The sequence below is a fragment of the Microcaecilia unicolor genome, chromosome 4 (genome assembly GCF_901765095.1).
Source record: "Microcaecilia unicolor chromosome 4, aMicUni1.1, whole genome shotgun sequence".
Classification (NCBI taxonomy): Eukaryota; Metazoa; Chordata; class Amphibia; order Gymnophiona; family Siphonopidae; genus Microcaecilia; species Microcaecilia unicolor.
This window is the reverse complement of record NC_044034.1, coordinates 254,949,591-254,970,082: the sequence shown is the minus strand read 5'-3', so window position 1 is coordinate 254,970,082 and position 20,492 is coordinate 254,949,591. Positions and strand designations below refer to the sequence as shown.

Sequence of the window (20,492 nt, the reverse complement as noted above, 5' to 3'; positions counted from 1 at the left end):
CGGGGGGTTGGGGATGGGCCTGGGTTTGCCTGTCTGAAGTGCACTCACCCACTAAAACTGCTTCAGAGACCTGCATATTGCTGTCACGGACCTGAGTATGACATTTGAGACTGGCACGAAATATTTTGAAAAATGTTTTTTAGGGTGGGAGGGGGTTAGTGACCACTGGGGGAGTAACAGGAGGTCATCCCCGATTCTCTTCGGTGGTCATCTGGTCAGTTCGGGCACCATTTTGTGCCTTGGTCGTAAGAAAAACTGGACCAGGTAAAGTCGTCCAAATGCTCGTCAGTGGACTTCAGAAAAAGTTCCCAGGTACATAGCTCCCTTACCTTGTGTGCTGAGCCCCCCAACCCCCTGCCCAAAACCCACTACCCCCAACTGTACACCACTACCATAGCCCTTACGGGTGAAGGGGGCACCTAGATGTGGGTACAGTGGGTTTATGGTGGGTTTTGGAGAGCTCGCTGTTTCCTCCACAAATGTAACGGGGGGTTGGGGATGGGCCTGGGTTTGCCTGTCTGAAGTGCACTCACCCACTAAAACTGCTTCAGAGACCTGCATATTGCTGTCACGGACCTGAGTATGACATTTGAGACTGGCACGAAATATTTTGAAAAATGTTTTTTTAGGGTGGGAGGGGGTTAGTGACCACTGGGGGAGTAACAGGAGGTCATCCCCGATTCTCTTCGGTGGTCATCTGGTCAGTTCGGGCACCTTTTTGTGCCTTAGTCGTAAGAAAACCAGGTCTGGGTGAAAACGTCCAAGTTCAATTATGGGTCAAGGACGTCCAATTGTTAGGCATGCCCAAGTCCCGCCTTCACTACGCTTCCGATACGCCCCCTTGAACTTTGACCATCCCTGCGATGGAGTGCAGTTGGGGACGTCCAAAATCGGCTTTCGATTATACCGATTTGGACAACCCTGGGAGAAGGACGTCAATCTTCTGACTTACGTCGGAAGGGGCCCGGACATAATTTGCGGGGGCCCAGGCCCCTGTGGCCCCCCGTGGCTACACCCCTGGTTTATTGTACTTCTGTATTATGTACTAGACTTCTACAAATCTAAATTTCGTAACCGCCTTTTTAGCAATATGTAAGCCACATTGACCTGCCATACGGTGGGAAATTGTGGGATACAAATGCAATAAATAAATAAAACTGCTCAGACATTTCAGACCTGTACCAATTCAATCCCTTTATACATATTTTCCATACAGAGAAACCAATTTTTAGCAGAACGGTACAGTGACCATGGACAAATGGAGAAGCTGGACTAGGATCTGATAGAAGATATTCCCATCAGCAGAACTGGAAAAAAGTAGAGAGATTGTGGATGCCTGTCAAAGTGCCTTGCTCAGACAAATGGTGACAGAACCCATGAGGGAAGGGGTTGACGTTGGATCTAGATTCCAGAACTACAACTTGCTCCATGTATTTATTTATTTACATCATTTCAAGACCTTATGGCTATCAGACCAGAGTTAAAAGTTGGTTTCTTTCACTTATCCATGCCACAAGCCACCTTTACACATGAAACTCACCTCGCCTTGCACGTAGTGCAAATGATACAGTACCTGTTTTTCTAAGTTGTGCAGGTAGAACCTGTGATCCATATTCATTTCTGGCTATACACTTGAAATCGGTTTGAAAATCCTCTTCTCTGATTTCCAGAAAAATAAGCTGTACCACAATGTAGTTTCTGTCATTTTCTGTCATTTTCCTAAATGTGAATAATATTTATTTAGACGTTATGCTCCTGCTAATCAACAGTAGACAAACAGAGGTCAGTTTTGAGTGGCATCAACAAGATCAATTAAAACTTCAGCACTGCAGTTTAAATTAATATATATATTCAGTGCCTACTACTACTACTTAACATTTCTAAAGCACTACTAGGGTTACGCACAGAGGCGTAGCTAGGTGGGGTGCCAGGGGAGCGACCGCTCCCCCAAACTGTCTTAAGACAGCAACGGCGCCTATTTTTCATGCAGTCCGTCGCAGCTACACAGTGTGTACATGTGCCTATGTGGTGTATATGTACGCCTCTCTGCTCCCCCTGGCAACACAACCTAGCTACGCTTCTGGTTACGCAGTGCTGTACAGTGCCTCCGTACACAGAGTCAGCAGCACTGAGTATATATATTGGGGACATTCTGTAAAGGGAGCCAAAAGTTGAGCTTCACAATGCACATTCTATAAGTGCTTCTGGGTGCCCAGATTCCTTTATAAAATATTAAGTTTCAAGTTTATTAAAGAGATTTTCTACCCTGCCCATCAAACGTGCATCTGAGTGGCTTACAATCTAAAGAGAGGAAAGAAGAGGACACACCGGACTAACAACAATAGGGATGGGGAGGAACTACAATATCTGCAAGAAAAAGTAGGGGAGGAAGGAAGAACACAAATGGGTAATGTATTATCCAGAACACTGTCATCCTCTTGGCAATCAGCCATAGGTGTCTACAAAGAGGAAGGTCTTAAGTTCAGACATGTGGAGGGTCACTTTCGATATGACGTCTAAGTCAGACTTTTGACGTTTTGCAAAAACGTCCAAAATCTGAATAAGAAAGAAGGTCATTTTCAAAAAAGAAACATCTATTTTTTGTTTTTGAAAATACTGTTTTGAACAAGGTTTTGTGATTTGGACGTTTTGTTTTTTGGTCTATTTTCAAACAAAAAACGTCCAAGTGCAAAACGCACAAAATCAAGCCATTGGGATGTAGGAGGAGCCAGCATTTTTAGTAGACTGGTCCCCCAGACATCCCAGGAAAGTAATAGGGCACCCTAGGGGGCACTGCAGTGGACTTCATAAAATACACCCAGGTACAAATCTCACCAATGCTCCCTTATCTTATCTGCTGAGCCCACCCAAAACCCACTACCCCCAACTGTACACCACTACCATAGCCCTTATGGGTGAAGGGGGCACATATATGTGAGTACAGTGGATTTCTGGTGAGTTTTGGAGGGCTCACAGTTTCCTGCACAAGTGTAACAGGTAAAGGGAGGTAGAAGCCTGGGTCCACCTGTCTGCAGTGCACTGCATCACTGCTGGACTACTCCAGGGACCTGCATGCTATTCTAATGGACCTGAGCATAACATCTGAGGTTGGCATAGAGACTGGCAAGTAATGTTTTTCATCACATTTTTGGAGGATGGGAGGGGGTTAGTGACCACTGGAGAAATAAGGGGAGGTCATCCCTGATTCCCTCCAGTGGTCATCTGGTCATTTAGGGTGCTTGTTTGTGCCTTATTCGTTATAAAAACAGGTCTAGCTCAAAACGTCTTAGTTTTAGTTCTGGACACTTTTGTTTTGTTACATTGTGGCAGAAAAACTTCTAAGTCTTAGAAACGCCCAAGTCCTGCCCTGAATACACCCCTGACACCGGGGTAGTTTGTATCACCAATGTAGGTGAGCCCCAATTTCATGACAGTTGTAATCATTGACTGGCAGGGGGTCAGTCAATGATTACAACTGTCACGGAATTGGGGCTCACCTACATTGGTGATACAAATTACCCCGGTGACCATATGAGACTTTCCCTGCACATTTTTGTGGCATATTGATATTTACCTTAAAATTATCAGATACTCCTGAGACCATCTCTACTAGTTTGTGTATTGTATGTTTAAGACGTTATAGTAGAGTATTGCCATAGTTGATTGACAATTATCCTAAAAATAAGCAGTGGATTTTCCCAAGTCCATCTTAATAAATCCAAACCTTTTTTAAACCCTGCTAACTGTTTTTACCACATTCTCTGGCAACGAATTCCATGATGAAATGGACATTCATGTGCTGGTTATATTCAGCATGAATATCATTTTAGAAAAAATATCAACAGGGTAATACAGGGACATAAACATCTCTGTGGCAGCATATGAACATCTCTGTTATGAAATGTCAACATAAACATTTATTTTAGCCACTTTAGAGACACAGACATTTATTTTCCCACAGCTGTCACAGAGTCCGGTATCCCTTGCCACTTTCACCTTCAGTGGGGACACCAGCCACAGGGGGATGAAGGAGGTGACCTCCCCTAATCCCGCCAGTGGAGCACCTTTCTGAAACCTGGACATCTCAGGTGGCAGGTTTAAAATGCCACTCCACACCACCCAAATATGTATTATTGTGCAATTTTAGTTTAAATCAAACCGTCAGGGCCTGATTCATGCAACAATTCCTATAGGTAGAGAATGGGGGGAGGGGGAAGCATCAGTGAATTAGTCTGTTAATTTTAATGAAAATCACAAGTACTTACTGAAATTCCCCTTCTGTAACACGACCATCAGGAAGAGAATTTCGGTCCACAAAGGTATTATTTGCCAGCCACCACACTACAGTGCCAGAATTTCTACCAAATCCAGTAAATACTTTACAAGGTATGATCAGTTTTGAACCTGTAGGTAAAGACATTTAACAAGTAGATACAATACAATCTATTTATATCATATCTAATTTTATTCTTAAGAAAATTCCATAAAGCAATTAAAGAATAGAGACGTCACACAGTGATTCAAGCATATAGTCTCATATGTTTCTTTATTTCATTCCCACCTTGTTTTTTTTTTGTCCCAAATCAAATAAAAGCTATAACTAGACTGATCTTAAATTCCTAAACCCTCATTTAAATATAAGGAATCCTGAGTGGTTTTTATTCTGGTTTTTCTTTTCTCTCTCTTTTTTTTTTTTTTTAGAACTTTCAAGGCATATAACTCAATTACAGGACAGATAATCATCATTACCTAGTGATACTCTTAAAATATTTATTGGCTGGCTATGGACGGTTGAGTTCCCAAGCCTGCAAGGAGAGTTCCAAGAGAATGGACCACAGGTGGTAACTGGTGAAAGAAGAGTTAGCAGGCAAACACAGCGAAGGTGACACCAAGTAAGATGTAAAGAAAACATCCAATGGACTCAAAGAGATCACATTAGAAGTTTTATTCAAAGTATGCAATGGACTCAATACGAATCGTGTTTTGGCCAAGAGGCATGCCTCAGGAGTCCCTAAACAATACAGAAAATATATACATAAATAACTATTATAAAAACAAAGAATAACATAAATAAATAGATAAATACAAATCCATAAAGTGTTAAGAAACCATGTATAAAACAAATTTTTGTATAAAACAAAAATGTCCGCCAACAACATATGGTGATCTATGTGTAAATCATAATAGAAACTGTAATATGGTTTCTTAATACTGTGTCATCATTCTTATGGATTTGTATTTATCTATTTATTTTATTCTTTGTTTTTATAATAGTTTTTTTATGTATATATTTTCTGTATTGTTTAGGGACTCCAGGCCTCTGTGACTGAAACATGATTCATGTCGAGTCCATTGCACACTTTGAATAAAACTTCTAATGTGAACTCTTTGAGTCCATTGGATGTTTTTATTACGTCTTCCTTGATGTCACCTTCACTGTGTTTGCCTGCTTGAAAGAAGAGTTGGCCCCATACTCCTACACTACTCTGAAGATTGCCTTAAGTGGCTTCTGAAGATCAGAACAACTGCTTCAAAGAAGTGTCAAAAGGATTTCATCTTGAACAGTTCAAGAGAAGTATTCCAAGTATGAGTACTGGAGAAGGATCTGCACCATATTGATTATGTAAAGTCCCAGAAGGTATTTTCTCTAAAGAGTACACTGTCACAGAGCTGGGTAAAAAGGAGTCCTTAGTACATTTGGTCCATGTGAAACATTTATTTTCTCTATGAATTGCACATGAAAAAAGTGTACTGTCTCAAATTGCTCACATTCATTAGTTATTCTGGTAAACTGTTTTCCTTTGGAACAACCTCACAACCACATCTTTGATAAGTTTGTGGTTCTCTGAACTGGGAAATACCAGAAGTCCAATACAAGCCTAATAGATTTGAAAGACTTTCTTTTTCCCATCAAGAAAGGACCTGGGAGAATGAGGTATTCAATAGGTTCTTTGCTCCCAAGTACAGCAGGGATTGCTTACAGAGCTAACTGCATCCCCTCACATGCGTTATTGCACACATTTCTCCAGATATGTTTATCAGTATACTTCAAATCTAACAATCTTTTTCTGGTTGTCGTAGGACCTGAATACAGAAACAAAGAGGGAGAGAGATATGGAGCTGTGGCTTATTATTTACGGCAGCGAGTCTGTGCACCATCTTGCCTGGAAGAATAGAATAGCAGCCCATAGAAGAAGCAGGATTCAGTGACAGTATGTCTATTACCAACGCAACAACAAGTAATGATGTTTTTCTGAGCATTGTGCACTGCAGAGTCTAAACTGGGCAGAATACAGCCATACGAACGTACTGCAACAAAAACGATTCGACAGTGTTACATCTCTCTTATTCCAACATCATTGACTTCAAATAACCTTCAGGATTCGATTCAAGCTCTTGATGCTAGCAGCTAGCTTTTAAAGTTTTATTCTCCTCTTCTGCTCTCTACCTGCCCTCACATCCCTGCTCTCTCACTGCAAAATATTCATGATGCTCAGCTTGCTGTCCCGTTTGCAGTGAGAGCTAGACTTGAATAAATGCACCAATGTGTCTTTTTTTCATACTGCTTCGTCAGGTTGGAACTGTATTCCTTTCTCTATGGTCTGAAAGTGGCTCCGTAAATATAAACCACCACTTAAAATCTCTCTCTTCACCTGTGCTTTTGGTGGTCATGCAGAGTCCACATAGGAGGCAGCATGTTCCATCTCACAGTCAGCCTAATTGTTTTGATTTCAACTGTATATTCCTTTTTACTCTTTATCATTTCTATAGCGCTACAAGGCATACACAGCGCTGCACAAACATAGAAGAAAGACAGTCCCTGCTCAAAGAGCTTAGAATCTAATAGACAAAAAATAAAGTAAGCAAATCAAATCAATTAATGTGTACAGGAAGGAGGAGAGGAGGGTAGGTGAAGGCGAGTGGTTACGAGTCAAAAGCAATGTTAAAGAGGTGGGCTTTCAGTCTAGATTTAAAGGTGGCCAAGGATGGGGCAAGACGTAGGGGCTCAGGAAGTTTATTCCAGGCATAGGGTGCAGCGAGACAGAAGGCGCGAAGTCTGGAGTTGGCAGTAGTGGAGAAGGGAACAGATAAGAAGGATTTATCCATGGAGCGGAGTGCACGGGAAGGGGTGTAGGGAAGGACGAGTGTTGAGAGATACTGGGGAGCAGCAGAGTGAGTACATTTATAGGTTAGTAGAAGAAGTTTGAACAGGATGCGAAAACGGATAGGGAGCCAGTGAAGCAACTTGAGGAGAGGGGAAGACGAGACGGGCAGCAGAGTTTTGAACCGATTGGAGAGGGGAGAGGTGACTAAGTGGGAGGCCAGCAAGAAGCAGATTGCAGTAGTCTAAACGAGAGGTGACAAGGGTGTGGATGAGGGTTTTTGTAGAGTGCTCGGAAAGAAAGGGGCGGATTTTACGGATGTTGTAAAGAAAGAAATGACAGGTCTTGGCAATCTGCTGGTTATGAGCAGAGAAGGAGAGAGAAGAGTCAAAGATGACCCCAAGGTTTCGCGCTGAGGAGACAGGGAGAATGAGCGAGCCATCAACAGAAATAGAAAACGGGGGGAGTGGGGAGGTGGGTTTGGGGGGGGGGAAATGAGAAGCTCTTTTTCTCCTATGATTTCCCTGTCCTAGGTTATAATTTGGCTTTCCTTTCTTAATTTTGTTTTGTTTAGAGTTTTGTTTGCAAAGTTGTGAAAGGTGGTATATCAAGTCAAAGAAAAACATAAACCTGTTTGAATCATGCTATCCCTGTATTAGGATTTTGTTGATAAAGAGCATAAAGCAATAATACCTACAAGTCTTCTCCAAGGACAGTAGGACAGAGGTATTCACAAGTATTTGGTGTCATCCTATGGAGCCCAGTACAGGAAAGTTTCCTTTTGCTTTAAACACCTGGCCAGTTTTCACTTAGACAGAAACTGCTAGGGATCTAAGATACTAAAGCATGGGAAGTGCTGCCATATATGGCCTAACTGACTGCTTTGCCAAGTATCTAAAACTAACGGAAGCTTTTCCTTGCCAGATTCTGACAGATGATGCCACCCACTCATGAGGACTTACCTTGCTTCTCTTCAGACAATGAACTCTACAAACTAAGGAGTATGTTTACTAAAGGGCGTTAAGCCCTAATGTTTTGTAACAGGGGTACTGCATGGTGGCATTAAGGCGTTCTGTAGTAATATACCTGTTAGCAAATGCTTTAGTTAATTTTTCTTGGAGAAGGTGTGGCATCGATGTGGAAACATCATCGTGCTAGTGCATTCTAGGTAACGTGCACCAACTGGATAACAACTGAGTTAACACTGGCTCACGTAGAACCTTCTACATAAAAGTCACTTAAGTGATCCAGCGTTAAATCCTAGCAGTTACCGTGTGCTGATCTCATAAGCATTTGGCCTGCATGGAACATACCCTCAAAAGAAAAGCATTAAATTTCAGTTAACATGTGCTAAACTCCAAATCCTAACACCCTTTTGTAAACATACCCCTAAGACAGTACAGTACAAATGCTACACATCCCCACTAGAAAGCTTAAACTATCTTTGCCCTGATTTCTAATATTGTTGGGAATTTTGGAAGGACACCCTCCAGTGAAGTAAATCAGTCAATGCTAAAAAAAATCTCTAAGCAATACTTTATCTTCATATCATGTATTATTAAACTATTTCCCAACATAAATATTTTTTAGTGATGGAATACTCTCTTACTGACACATGCAAGTCATCTCGGATCTTACCAAGAGCAGCTTCTATTGACTTGTGATTAGGGTACACTATCACTGGATGGTTTCTCTTCTCTTGTTCTGTTCAGAAGAAAAGAAAGAAGGCTTAAAACCAAAAGTGAGTACTGGGAATATTAAATGTACTCATATTTAAAATTTCTTGGCCTAGTGGTTAGGGTGGTGGACTCTGGTCCTGGGGAACTGAGTTCGATTCCCACTTCAGGCACAGGCAGCTCCTTGTGACTCTGGGCAAGTCACTTAACCCTCCATTGCCCCAGGTACAAATAAGTACCTGTATATAATATGTAAGCCGCATTGAGCCTGCCACGAGTGGGAAAGCGCGGGGTACAAATGTAACAAAAAAATAAAAATAAAATAACATTATTATATGAAATCTAAATAAGAACAATATCTAGATATAGATATAGCAGACAGAATTTCTAATTGCTGTAGTTGTCAAACATCCAGAAAAACACAAAAAACAAAAATACATTCCAAATATTTTACAGCTACTAGTGCACACAAAATTAATTTTTGCATGTATTAACTTGTGAATTAACGCTTAAAGATGAATAGTGCATGTTACAAAATGTTAATGTAAATGTGCAAAATGAACCAAAAACAGAGAATGTTTGACCTTCTATACAGCCCTACTGGCAAGTGATACCATTTATCATCTATAGAGGTTATCTAAAAAAAATAAAAAATAAGAGTCCTGTGAGGGGTGGTAATGAACTCTCACAGTGAAATATGGTTAAAACATGTCGAATTGTCCTACAACACTTACTCCATTCTAAAGGGTTGTTCCAACAGTCAACCCCTTCATTATTGGGAGGACATTATGCTTAGATCAGACATTCTGCGTTCTCTATTCCAAGACCCTTTGTGTGGGATAGATAGCCTAGTTCAATCACGCAAACCGTGGACACTATATCCTTTAAAAAGTCCTTTAAAATGTTTTTTGTTTACACAAACATTTGGAGGCTAATGGAAGTTGATATTAGCCTATTCCAATGGTGCTATTTATGCGTTCAAGCTTAATATGTATTTTATATTATTTTTATATAATTATATTGATAAAATCTGTGTGTTTAATTTGCAATGCCTATTATATTTAGGTGGAATGTAAAAGTTAAATAAATAAATTATGTCTAAGGTAGCTAACAATAAGTTTGGTTAAAATAATAGCATATTCTTAGAAAAATCAAGATAACTTAGGTCTATTGGCCAATGCGTTCATCTTTTTCCCATGCATTGTTTTCCTTTACTCCTACTTCCCTTACATCCCATTCTTGGGTTAAATCTGCAGTATAGTGCTATTCAGGGAATAAGATTGAAAGACATGGCACCTATTTTAAGCCTATTTTGTAAAGAAAAGTAGGTGCCTACTTTCTCTATAGAATACTAGTGGAAATGGCAGAGAATGGAAGTATATCTAGGCATGAGCACTTATGCCAGCTCTATAGCTGCTGTAAAGGGTTCTTTTACTAAAGGGTTGCCACTTGGCAACCCAGAACTACCGCTGGCCCAGCGCGGATGCTGGTGGTAATTCCTTTTCTGGTGCTAGCAGATATATTGAAATATATTTCTGCAGGGGGTTACCTGGTGGTAACTGGGCAGCGTCACATGCTGCCCGGTTACTGCCGGGTTAGCACAGGAGCCTTTACCACCACCTCAATGGGAGGTGGTAAATGCTGTCCCCCAAAATGGCCACACGGCAAGTGTGAACTTACTGCATAGCCATTTTATTTTTGGTTATTTTCACCCGTTGAGGTGAAAGGGGCCCTGGCACATGACAAAAATGGCCACTTCCGCTAGCGCAGGGCCCCTTCTATTGCAGCTTAGTAAAAGGGCCCTAAATACCTACGCCTACATAGCTATAAAAAAAAAGAATCCCCAAGGAGAGCCAATACAAATTCAAAATCCACATGTAGTCAATCCTAAAACAACAACAATAATCGTAGTATTGAATACCTTGGCCAAAAATAACTCCAAAGAGACAATTATCTAGAAAATTTATATAGGGGCAAGAGAGAGAATTCAGTATAGGCTATACCTACATGGAGGGGCATAATCGAACGTCGCTGGCGAAATAGATCGCCAGCGATCTATTTTGGTGGAGGCGCTACAGCTGGCCGGAACAGTATTATCGAAAAAGATGGCCAGCCATCTTTTTTTTCGATAATACAATTTAGCCTGGCCAAATGCCAGAGTTCGCCGGGTTTGAGATGGCCGGTTTTGTTTTTCAGCGATAATGGAAAAAAAAATGCCGGCGATCTCCAACCCGGCGACATCCAAGGCATTGGTCATGGGAGGAGCCAGCATTTGTAGTGCACTGGTCCCCCTGACATGCCAGGACACCAACCGAGGACCCTAGGGGGGCACTTCTAAAAATGTTTTAAAAATATACAAATACCTCCCAGGTGCATAGCTCCCTTACTTTGGGTGCTGAGCCCCCCAAATCCCCCCAAAACCCACTCCCCACAACTTTACACCACTACCATAGTCCTTATGGGTGAAGGGGGGCACCTACATGTGGGTACAGTGGGTTTTGGGGGGGGTTGGAGGGCTCAACACTTACCACCACAAGTGTAACAGGTAGGGGGGGGGATGGGTCTGGGTCCACCTGCCTGAAGTCCACTGCAACCAACATAAACTGTTCCAGGGACCTGCATACTGCTGTCAGGGAGCTGGGTATGACATTTGAGGCTGGCATACAGGCTGGCAAAAAAGGCTTTTAGTTTTATTGTTTTAGTGTGGGAGGGGGTTTGGTGACCACTGCGGGAGTACGGGGAGGTCATCCCCCATTCCCTTCGGTGGTCATCTGGTCAGTTGGGGCACCTTTTTGAGGCTTGGTCGTGAAAATAAAAGGACCAAGTAAAACCGGCGAAATACTGATTAACGCTGCTTTTTTTTTCCATTATCTGCAAAAGCCGGCCATCTGGTAGCTACGCCCATGCCCGCCTTCACTTCACCACCGACACGCCCCCTTGAACTTTTGCCGGCTCGGCGACGGGAAAGCGGCGATGGTGTCAAAAAAGCAGCTTTCAATTATACCGATTTCACCGCTTTTGCGAGATCGCCGGCCATCTCCCGATTTATGTCGGAAGATCGCCGGCGATCACTTTCGAAAATAAGCCTGATAGTGACCTTAGAGTTTCCATATTAAGAATGTTGTTGCTGGGAATATATTTTGCATTGCACCTACATGTATGTATCAGGGCCAGATGAAATACAACTGATGCCCTAAGCACAGCCCAACAATGGTGCCCCCCCCCCCCCCAGCTCTTCCACTGCTTAACTGAAAAGACATTAAGACTCAATAAGTGCTGAGAAATATCACTGTTGGAAACAAAACATCATATATTTATAATGATTAGAAAAACACTGATATTCATGATAGATAATGGGTGTGGCAGACAGCAGTGAAAGAGTTAAGGGCATGATAGATAAAGGAAGAAACTGATGTCCGCCTTCCTGTAGTGAACTAAGCATGTGCTTATTTGACTTAATGGTTAATCCAGGGCTCGTGTGCACGAATGTGCATAAATTCTAGTATTCTTTACATGCGTACCTGTGTGTTCCACCCATGCATATATGCCCACTGGCAAAGTGTATCATCAAAGCATGGCAAGTATTTTTCCATTGGTCAGCATTCTATAAGAGGTCATTCACATGCATAACTATTAATTATACATGTAAATGACTAAAATGCCATCATTTAGGTCATACTTGCCACTAAAGTCTAGGCAGCTTCTTACAGAATTATGCTTAGAAATAATCTTTTTAAAAATTGCCTAGAGTATTGTACATTCAGCCTATATACACATAAATTTATCCAGTCTGTATTGAGGCATTCCCATGGGCAGGACTGGGGCGGAAGTTGGAAATAGATGCATGCTTTTAAAACAACATGCAATCGAACACACAATAAACTAGGAAATTTGAACAGTTGTAAATGTGCATGTGGGCTTACAGGGGTATTTTTACATGGAAAGCATTGCATATTTTCTCTTAGAAAATTGAATTAACTTATTTGCATGCCTTCTTCACAACTTAGGAAGTGTGATATGAAATTAACTTTATTGCCTTACTTTGAACCTGAAATTCATTTTTTCTTCTAGCATACAAATTGTTTCAGTTGACTTGCCATACAAAAAAAAAAGAAAGTCCAACCCTCATGGATATGCAGCAGCAACAAGAAAAGGAAGTGAGAGTAAAAGGACCTCTTTGCAACAGGATGCCTAGGTTAATAGGGCAGGAAGGCACCTATTTTAAGCCAGTATCTCTCCTTCCATCCCCCACCCCGATCTGTGATCCAGTATGTCCTCTTTTCTCAAATTCCCCCTCCCTCCTTCCCCACTGGTGATAAAGAGTGCCAAAATCCCAGTTTCGCATTTCTCCTCTCTATCCTGTAGGTACTGAACTGCAGTCAGAGGGAGGGAGGAAGGGAGGGAATTGAAGAAGGAGGGAAAGATGCTAGACCGGGATTTTGGCACCCTTTATCGCTGGCGCCCTAAGCCAGGGCCTCACCTGGTCCATAGGTTGAGTTGGCCCCTGCCTGCACCCCAGAATAGAGATACTTAGCTCTCTTCCTTTCTCCCCACACAAGGACATTCAACACTCCCCCCCCCCCCCATAGCACACAAACACCCAGTTCCTCTTTCCTCTCTTCCCCCCTCCCCCCCCCACCACCACACAGACACCCAGCTTTCTTCCTCTCACCTCCATGTGGACCACTGTCTCTGCCCAGCACTGATCACAAGTGGAAGAGGAGGAGAGATGCTGCACATTAGGCTGTGTCCTCTTCCTACTACTACTACTACTTAACATTGCTAGAGCGCTACTAGGGTTATGCAGCGCTGTACAAATTAACAACTAAGGACAGTCCCTGCTCAGAAGAGCTTACAATCTAAAGGACGAACTGTCAAGTTGGGGTAGTCTAGATTTCCTAAGTAGAGGTGTTGTGATTAGGTGCCGAAAGCGACATTGAAGAGGTGGGCTTTGAGCAATGATTTGAAGATGGGTAGGGAGGGGGCCTGGCGTATGGGCTCAGGGAGTTTGTTCCAAGCATGGGGTGAGGCGAGGCAGAAAGGGCGGAGCCTAGAGTTGGCGGTGGTGGAGAAGGGTACTGAAAGGAGGGATATGTCTTGAGAGCGGAAGTTACGGGTAGGGACGTCAGGGGAGATGAGGGTAGAGAGGTAAGGAGGGGCTGCAGATCGAGTGCATTTGTAGGTTAGTAGGAGAAGCTTGAACTGTATGCGGTATCTGATCGGAAACCAGTGAAGTGACTTGAGGAGAGGGGTGATATGAGTATATCGGTCAAGGCGGAAGATAAGACATGCGGCAGAGTTCTGGATGGACTGAAGGGGGGATAGGCTAAGCTTTGGCACCAATGCAAAATTTGACTCATGCAGGACACCATAGAGCCCAGTGGTTTAAATTTTGCATTTAACAGCAGGCAGCAGAAGAGGAAGATGCAGCCTGAAACCCGGCCATTCTCCTCTTCCAGTGCTTGTGATCGGCATTGGGCCGGGGATGTACACATGTATGTGCATCTGAGGAGCCTCATGTGGAAGGGGATGGAAAGGAGAACAGTAAAGCAAGCTGATAGTGCTTTCTTCTGCCAGTGTAGAATTCTGCACAGGAAGGGGAATTCTGTACAAACTCGCAATGTGAAGTAACACAGAATTCCCTCAGGAGTAATCTGTGGCATCACAATATTTCTATTTAAGTTACTGGGATCTAGAGAAAGGATAAATTGTATATTCTAAAGTATTCTCTTAGCAATTTTTCACGAACAACAGTTTTCCAGCATTTTTGAGTGACTGCCATATATATTTCATTGACCTGATGGGCATGTTATTTTAATACCTTATTTTGTAAAAAGTGCATGTTTACCTATAGTGTGTAGCTGAATGACTCTGGTGATGTGATATCGTTTTCCTTGATGTGTGAAGCCCAGCTCACAGGTGTAGAATCCTCCGTCTGCTGGAGACACATCATTGATGTTCAGTTTATTTGTACCCACCACGTATTCAAATTTCTTACTGAGTTGCGGCAAAAGTACAGATTCCTGGTTGAAAGGAAAAAGTTGTGTTATAGATTTACTTAAATGAAAGAAATTGCATATTATGAAGCAAACTTAAGATACTTTAACTAACTTAGAGGGTCTTTTACTAAAGATTAGCTGGAATTATCTGCAGCAGGGCCCATAAGAATAAAATAGGCCCTGTTGCAGATAACTCGAGCTAATCTTTAGTAAAAGACCCCCTTAAAGACTGAGGGGGAAATATTGAGACAGTCAACAGTTATTAAGCTGCTGAACTCTGTGACAGGGATATTTATTGCTGGACCACATCTGAGCTCTGACATTCAAAATCTGGGTATATGTGATCACTCAGAAGTTAATTGGGCATTAACCAATATTCAGACTGATGCCCAGTTAGCTTGGCTAATAAAATTAGGACAAACTTTTTCCACTTACTTACTTACTTACTTCCACTTACTTAAGCGGTTAGTGGACTGAATATTGCCACCACACAGTTAACAGTTCTGCCCAAACTCCACCCATGGACCACCCTTGGCTAGCCAGTTAGAAAATAGCAGTTAGAAAGAACCGATATTCAGTGCTGTTAACTACCAGCTGGACGGCTCAGTGGAGTTTAATTCTCCTGCCTTTATATAACAGACCCTGAATGGCATAATACATTGCATCACTGCCCACATGAGAAGTTGAGCTTACTTCACAAGACAGTGTTCAGGGACAGGAAATTATTTTGGTCCATGAGAAAATCAGCCTCCTCCATGTACTCCTGTTGCTGCTATCATATAGGCCTACCTCATTTCACTGCCTATGACTGAGTTGATTACTGGAGTAATTTACCAAGATGATATCTACCATGGAAACATAGCAACACACATAACAGATGACAGAAAAAGACTTTCTGGCCCATCCAGTCTACACCAGAATAAAGGTTGTATTTTGGAGCATCTTATCCTTGCATTTTGTTTGATCTCTTGGAGTTGGTTTCTTTTCCACTTCCTATGCAGAATCCTGCCATCTTATAAAATGAATGCCAACATACATATCAGGGCATTGTAGAAGACTTTGGGTTCAGCTCCTTAGGAAGCATCAGTGAAACAGGAGCTCGCTGTCAGGCGTACCCATTAGTTTTAGAGCTATACAGCAGCTAAGTACTATTTATTTCTTTCTTTGTTACATTTGTATCCCACATTTTCCCACCTATTTGCAGGCTCAATGTGGCTTACATAGTACCGGAGAGGTGATTGCAGACTCCAGTGTAACCAAATACATAGTGAAGTTGTGGTAAGCTAACGTTCATGTGGTACCGCATGACATTGCCCGATTGCTGCTGGGTAATCCCCTGTGAAAATATTTTTTCAATATTTCCGCTAGCACCAGAAATGGCACGAGCTAGGGGTGGAACTACTGATGGCACCTGTTTTGGGCCAGTAGTAGTTCCGGGTTGCCATGCGGCAACCCTTTAGTAAAAGGGCCCCTAACTGTTTAGCACAGGAATACTGCGAGAGCCCTTACAATCTATAAAAATGGGTGGTGGTGGTGGTAAATGCTCACACAGTAATTTTTGTAATTAAGCTTAATTTTAGGGAGCAATGGTATATTTATTCACTTCAGACAGTTGCCCCTGATGGTTTGAATGCTGAGCTTGAATGGGCATCGTTGATATAACTCTATATCCAACACTAGCCCAGGGGGAGGGACTAATATGTCAGTACACAGATGGTATTTAAATCTGAATGAGAGACGCTGCCGCCATCTTTGCTGAGAAGAAATATAGGAGAGCTGGCACTAATAAGATTTCAGGGTGAGTTTCTGATAGAAATATAATGCTTATGCACCAGATAAATACTTGGGGTTTTGGGTGAAGAATATGAGACAGCTCGCTTTCAAGCGAAACATGCATGTCGGACAATAGAACCCCTGGGTCTGACTGAAAAAAGAATTTAATAAGATAAGTCAATTAATATATTAAAAGTTTTTCATAAAAGTTAAGAAAGATATTAGCGTGGACCAATGAAGAAACAGATGTTTACATTGCCATAAAAAAACTTGTTTTGCTGGCGATGAACATCGCTGAGGTCACTATAAATTTATAAAAACATAACAAAAACATATAAAGCTTATGAACGTTAATTTGAAATCTTCATTAAAGAGTTGATCTCTGAGTCTGACTGGATACCTGGGAATTACAGATTATACACACTGACGGTGCCAGAAATAATAGCTTGGCCATTAATACAAGAAATAGAAAATCAGCCATTTTATGGCTGCAGTAAAAATGGTTTTAGTGTACAGGAAAATCCCACATAAGGGTTCTGGAGCTTAGTAAAAGGACCCACAAGATATTTAACCTTTATTAAATTTGCTCTGTATCAGGTCTACAGTGTAATACGTAATATGAAAAAATATGGATTTCAACCCTTGACCCGGAAAACTGCTGCTATTTATAGGTATACTGGCAACAACCACTTATGCGACTGGTTCTAAGATTAGCCACTACTTATTTTATTTCCAGTTTCTCCTTCCCACTCTTTCACCTTCCAAAGGAATTCATCACCATCCTTTTACCTCCAGGATTACAACATAATGACATTACAACTCTGAAGCAGGTGTGACTAACCCTGTAATTTATAATTCATTCACAAAAATCCCTCAATATAGTATCATGATGTTTTAGCATGAGTGAAGTACTATAAATACCTCACATTACCTCATCAACTGGTATACAGTTTTATATTGTGTCAGGTTTTACACTGACTAATCTTTATTGAAGTTTGATTTATTGCCTGGAAGCCTAATCATTTGTGACCATCTCTGGAAAAACAGGACTAGTCTTTATTAAAGTAAGCTTGATTTATTTGCTGGAAACCTAATCATTTGTGACCATCTCTGGAAAAATAGGACTAAAGTCTAATATTGCCTGGAAACCCCATCTCTAAAGTCACTAGACTTTAATCATGCTTTTTTTCAGTCATGTTTTCCCACAGAGGGTCACATTTGTGCTTTAACCGTTTCCACGCTTGCTGCCTTTTCTTTCAAAAGTTTACATTCTCTACAAGCTCTCCATCCACGAGCCCTCCCTGCTTAAAACTGAAAACACTGCAGTATAACAACATGCTTTCTCTTTACTGATGGAGATATTCCATTAATAATTATTCTCTCTGTAAAGTAATGCTCATCACTATTAACAGAGACTCTCTGACATGCATTTCAAACACATTTGCTCACAGGAGTAGAAAACTCAATTCAGTTATTCAGACTCCTCTGGTTAAATGGAAGGGTTATAATAAATACGATACATGAATATCTGGAATATAATTTGGGGCTTGTATGCTAAGAGGTTGATATTCAAAGTCATTTAACTGGGCAGGAGAGGTCCCTACCCAGTTAAATCACCTGTATGAGGCTATCCAGGGATATTCAGTCACTCAGAATATTCCCTCTAACCACCTAGGCCGAAACTGGCTATGTTGTGGGTGGTCTGGGTCGGAGTCAGGGCAGAGTCAGCACTTAACTGGACAAGGTAACCAGACATATTTAACCACATAAAACCCAGTCCTATCTCTGTCTGGTTTTCACTCATCCAGCTAAGACCTGAATATTATCCTTGTCTGGATAAGTGTTGGTAGTTCGCATATACCAGGATATTCAATGCCGATGCTCAGAGATGGCCCAGCATTGAAAATCCAGGCAGAAAGCTGACAGCATCAGAAGAAATGCTCAATACCACCGGCTGAATAGTGACCTCTATGCATTTTTCCCCAAAGACACAGTTTATACTCTGTAAAAATATAATTCTGTTCAAAAAATAAAAAATCTGCACACAGTATTTTAAACTGCCATAACATTTGTGAAAATAACAGCATCTATTACTGCCTGAATAATCATTTAAAATACAAGATAGAAAATTACCATCCAAAATGTTAAATATATTTACTGAAGTCCTCTGGGAATATTGTAAAAATACTTTATAAGGTCTGCTCACCCCCCCTTCAGTTTCAATTTACTATTCCGCCCAACAGGATGGCTATCTGGGCGGTATACACTCTAAAAAGAGAAAGGGGGAAAATACTAACAAAGACAAACATCATACACAAGGGGTAAGGTGGAACTACAATGTCAATATAGAGAAGACTAGAAGAGGAATAAAAGCATGGGAGGGAAACAGGTTTATGTTGCCTCATCCGGAGCAGCTAGGAATAGGCATCTTGAAAAAGAAAAGTTTTAAGCTTAGTTTTAAAAAGTGGCAAGTGTCTGAGATGGGACGGTAGGGAACTCCATAGTTTGGACCTTAAAATGAGAACATGGTGTGTCTACTTTGTTTGTGAAAGATTTCACAGTGAGTAGGAATGGTGAGGAGATTAAGTTGAGCAGATCTGAGAGTACGGGTTTGAGACTAGGGAGTAAGGTATCGTGAGAGGTAAAGAGGTTCTGAGAAGGAGAGGGTTATGAAGATTAGCAGGAGAATCTTATAGGTGATACGGTGTGGCACAAGTAACCAATGGGAGGTTTTAAGGTGAAGAGTAAGTTTGACTTCTTAGTTCTCCCTCCCTCTCTCTCCTCCCCCTTCTCCCCTCACCTAGTTCAACTTTCACCCCACTCACCCTCTCTCCCCTCCTTTCCAGGCTCATCTTTTCCTTTCCTATTTTCCTCTCCTGATCCCATCCCTTCCTCCAGGATCAACTAAGGTCATTTGCTAATGGTTAGCATGTGTTAATGTCCTTAGAATATACCTATTGGAATAAAATGACTCTCAGTGACTGTTTATGCTGGTGATACATTCTCTTAGCATGAAAGGCATAAATATGTGGTTTTACCTTATACCACCTGAGATCCAGGTCTCTAACATTTGTAATGAAATCAGTCAGGTCAGGGCAAACAATATGATCACTAGTTAAGGTGAAAACATCTTGTCGATATGCGATGTCCTGCAGGGCAACATCATTGTTCTTCACAACTGTTAAAGAAATTGTGACTTCGATGCAAAATGATGAATTCCTGAAAGTAAATGCCAGACATGTTCTGTTTAGTTATAGGTACATTATCTCCTCCCCCCCCCCCCCCCCCCCCAAAAAAAAAACCACATACAATGATTACATTGCACATGGAATGGAATTTAAAATAAACATGATAAAAACTGTAATTTCATTTCAACAGGCACAAGGCCATCCATTGTCAAATACTTAGTTCATTCTAGTAAAATATTAAGTGATGATCCTAAATATATTCTTTTTATAAAATAAGTCACTGTGTGACAATGGAACAGGTTGCCAAAGACTACTCTATGACTTTCATCCTATATCTTTCTATTTTACTGGTCAGAAACACTTTTGTTCCATATAAGGGTAATTCCATAAAGGGCAGCTATGCCTTGAGAGGATATAGGTACATATGTTGCATCTATTTTATAAAAGCAACATATGGGGCTATTTAACTTTATGAAATAACATCTCCCTCCCTCAAAAAGTAGACACCCACATTTGGATCTGCTCCCAGGCAAGCCCACACAGGACACTGATGATTGCACGGAGATGCATGTGTCGTGGAGTTCCACTCCAATTCCACCGTGTCCACCCCCAGGAAGCCTTATGCATATACTAAGTAAAGGTACATGCTATAGATCAGTAAAGCATATTTTGTTTTCATATATATCCACGGGTGAGAAAGCAACAATGCAAGCGGTCCACCAAATCCAACATGGAGAATAAACGCAAGAGGCA

The 20,492-nt window shown here is 41.5% G+C and overlaps 1 protein-coding gene across 1 annotated transcript in view; it reads right to left on the bottom strand.

Moving 5' to 3' along the window:
• Positions 1-20,492, bottom strand: part of LOC115468035 (interleukin-1 receptor type 2-like) — a 41,553-nt gene that overhangs the window by 8,981 nt on the left and 12,080 nt on the right. The window contains exons 4-8 of the mRNA XM_030199546.1: positions 19,590-19,770; positions 14,628-14,802; positions 8,742-8,807; positions 4,266-4,404; positions 1,574-1,719 (exon numbers count right to left, since the gene is read on the bottom strand). Of these exons, the coding sequence (XP_030055406.1) occupies positions 1,574-1,719; positions 4,266-4,404; positions 8,742-8,807; positions 14,628-14,802; positions 19,590-19,770 (707 nt within the window). The remainder of the gene's footprint in view (positions 1-1,573; positions 1,720-4,265; positions 4,405-8,741; positions 8,808-14,627; positions 14,803-19,589; positions 19,771-20,492) is intronic.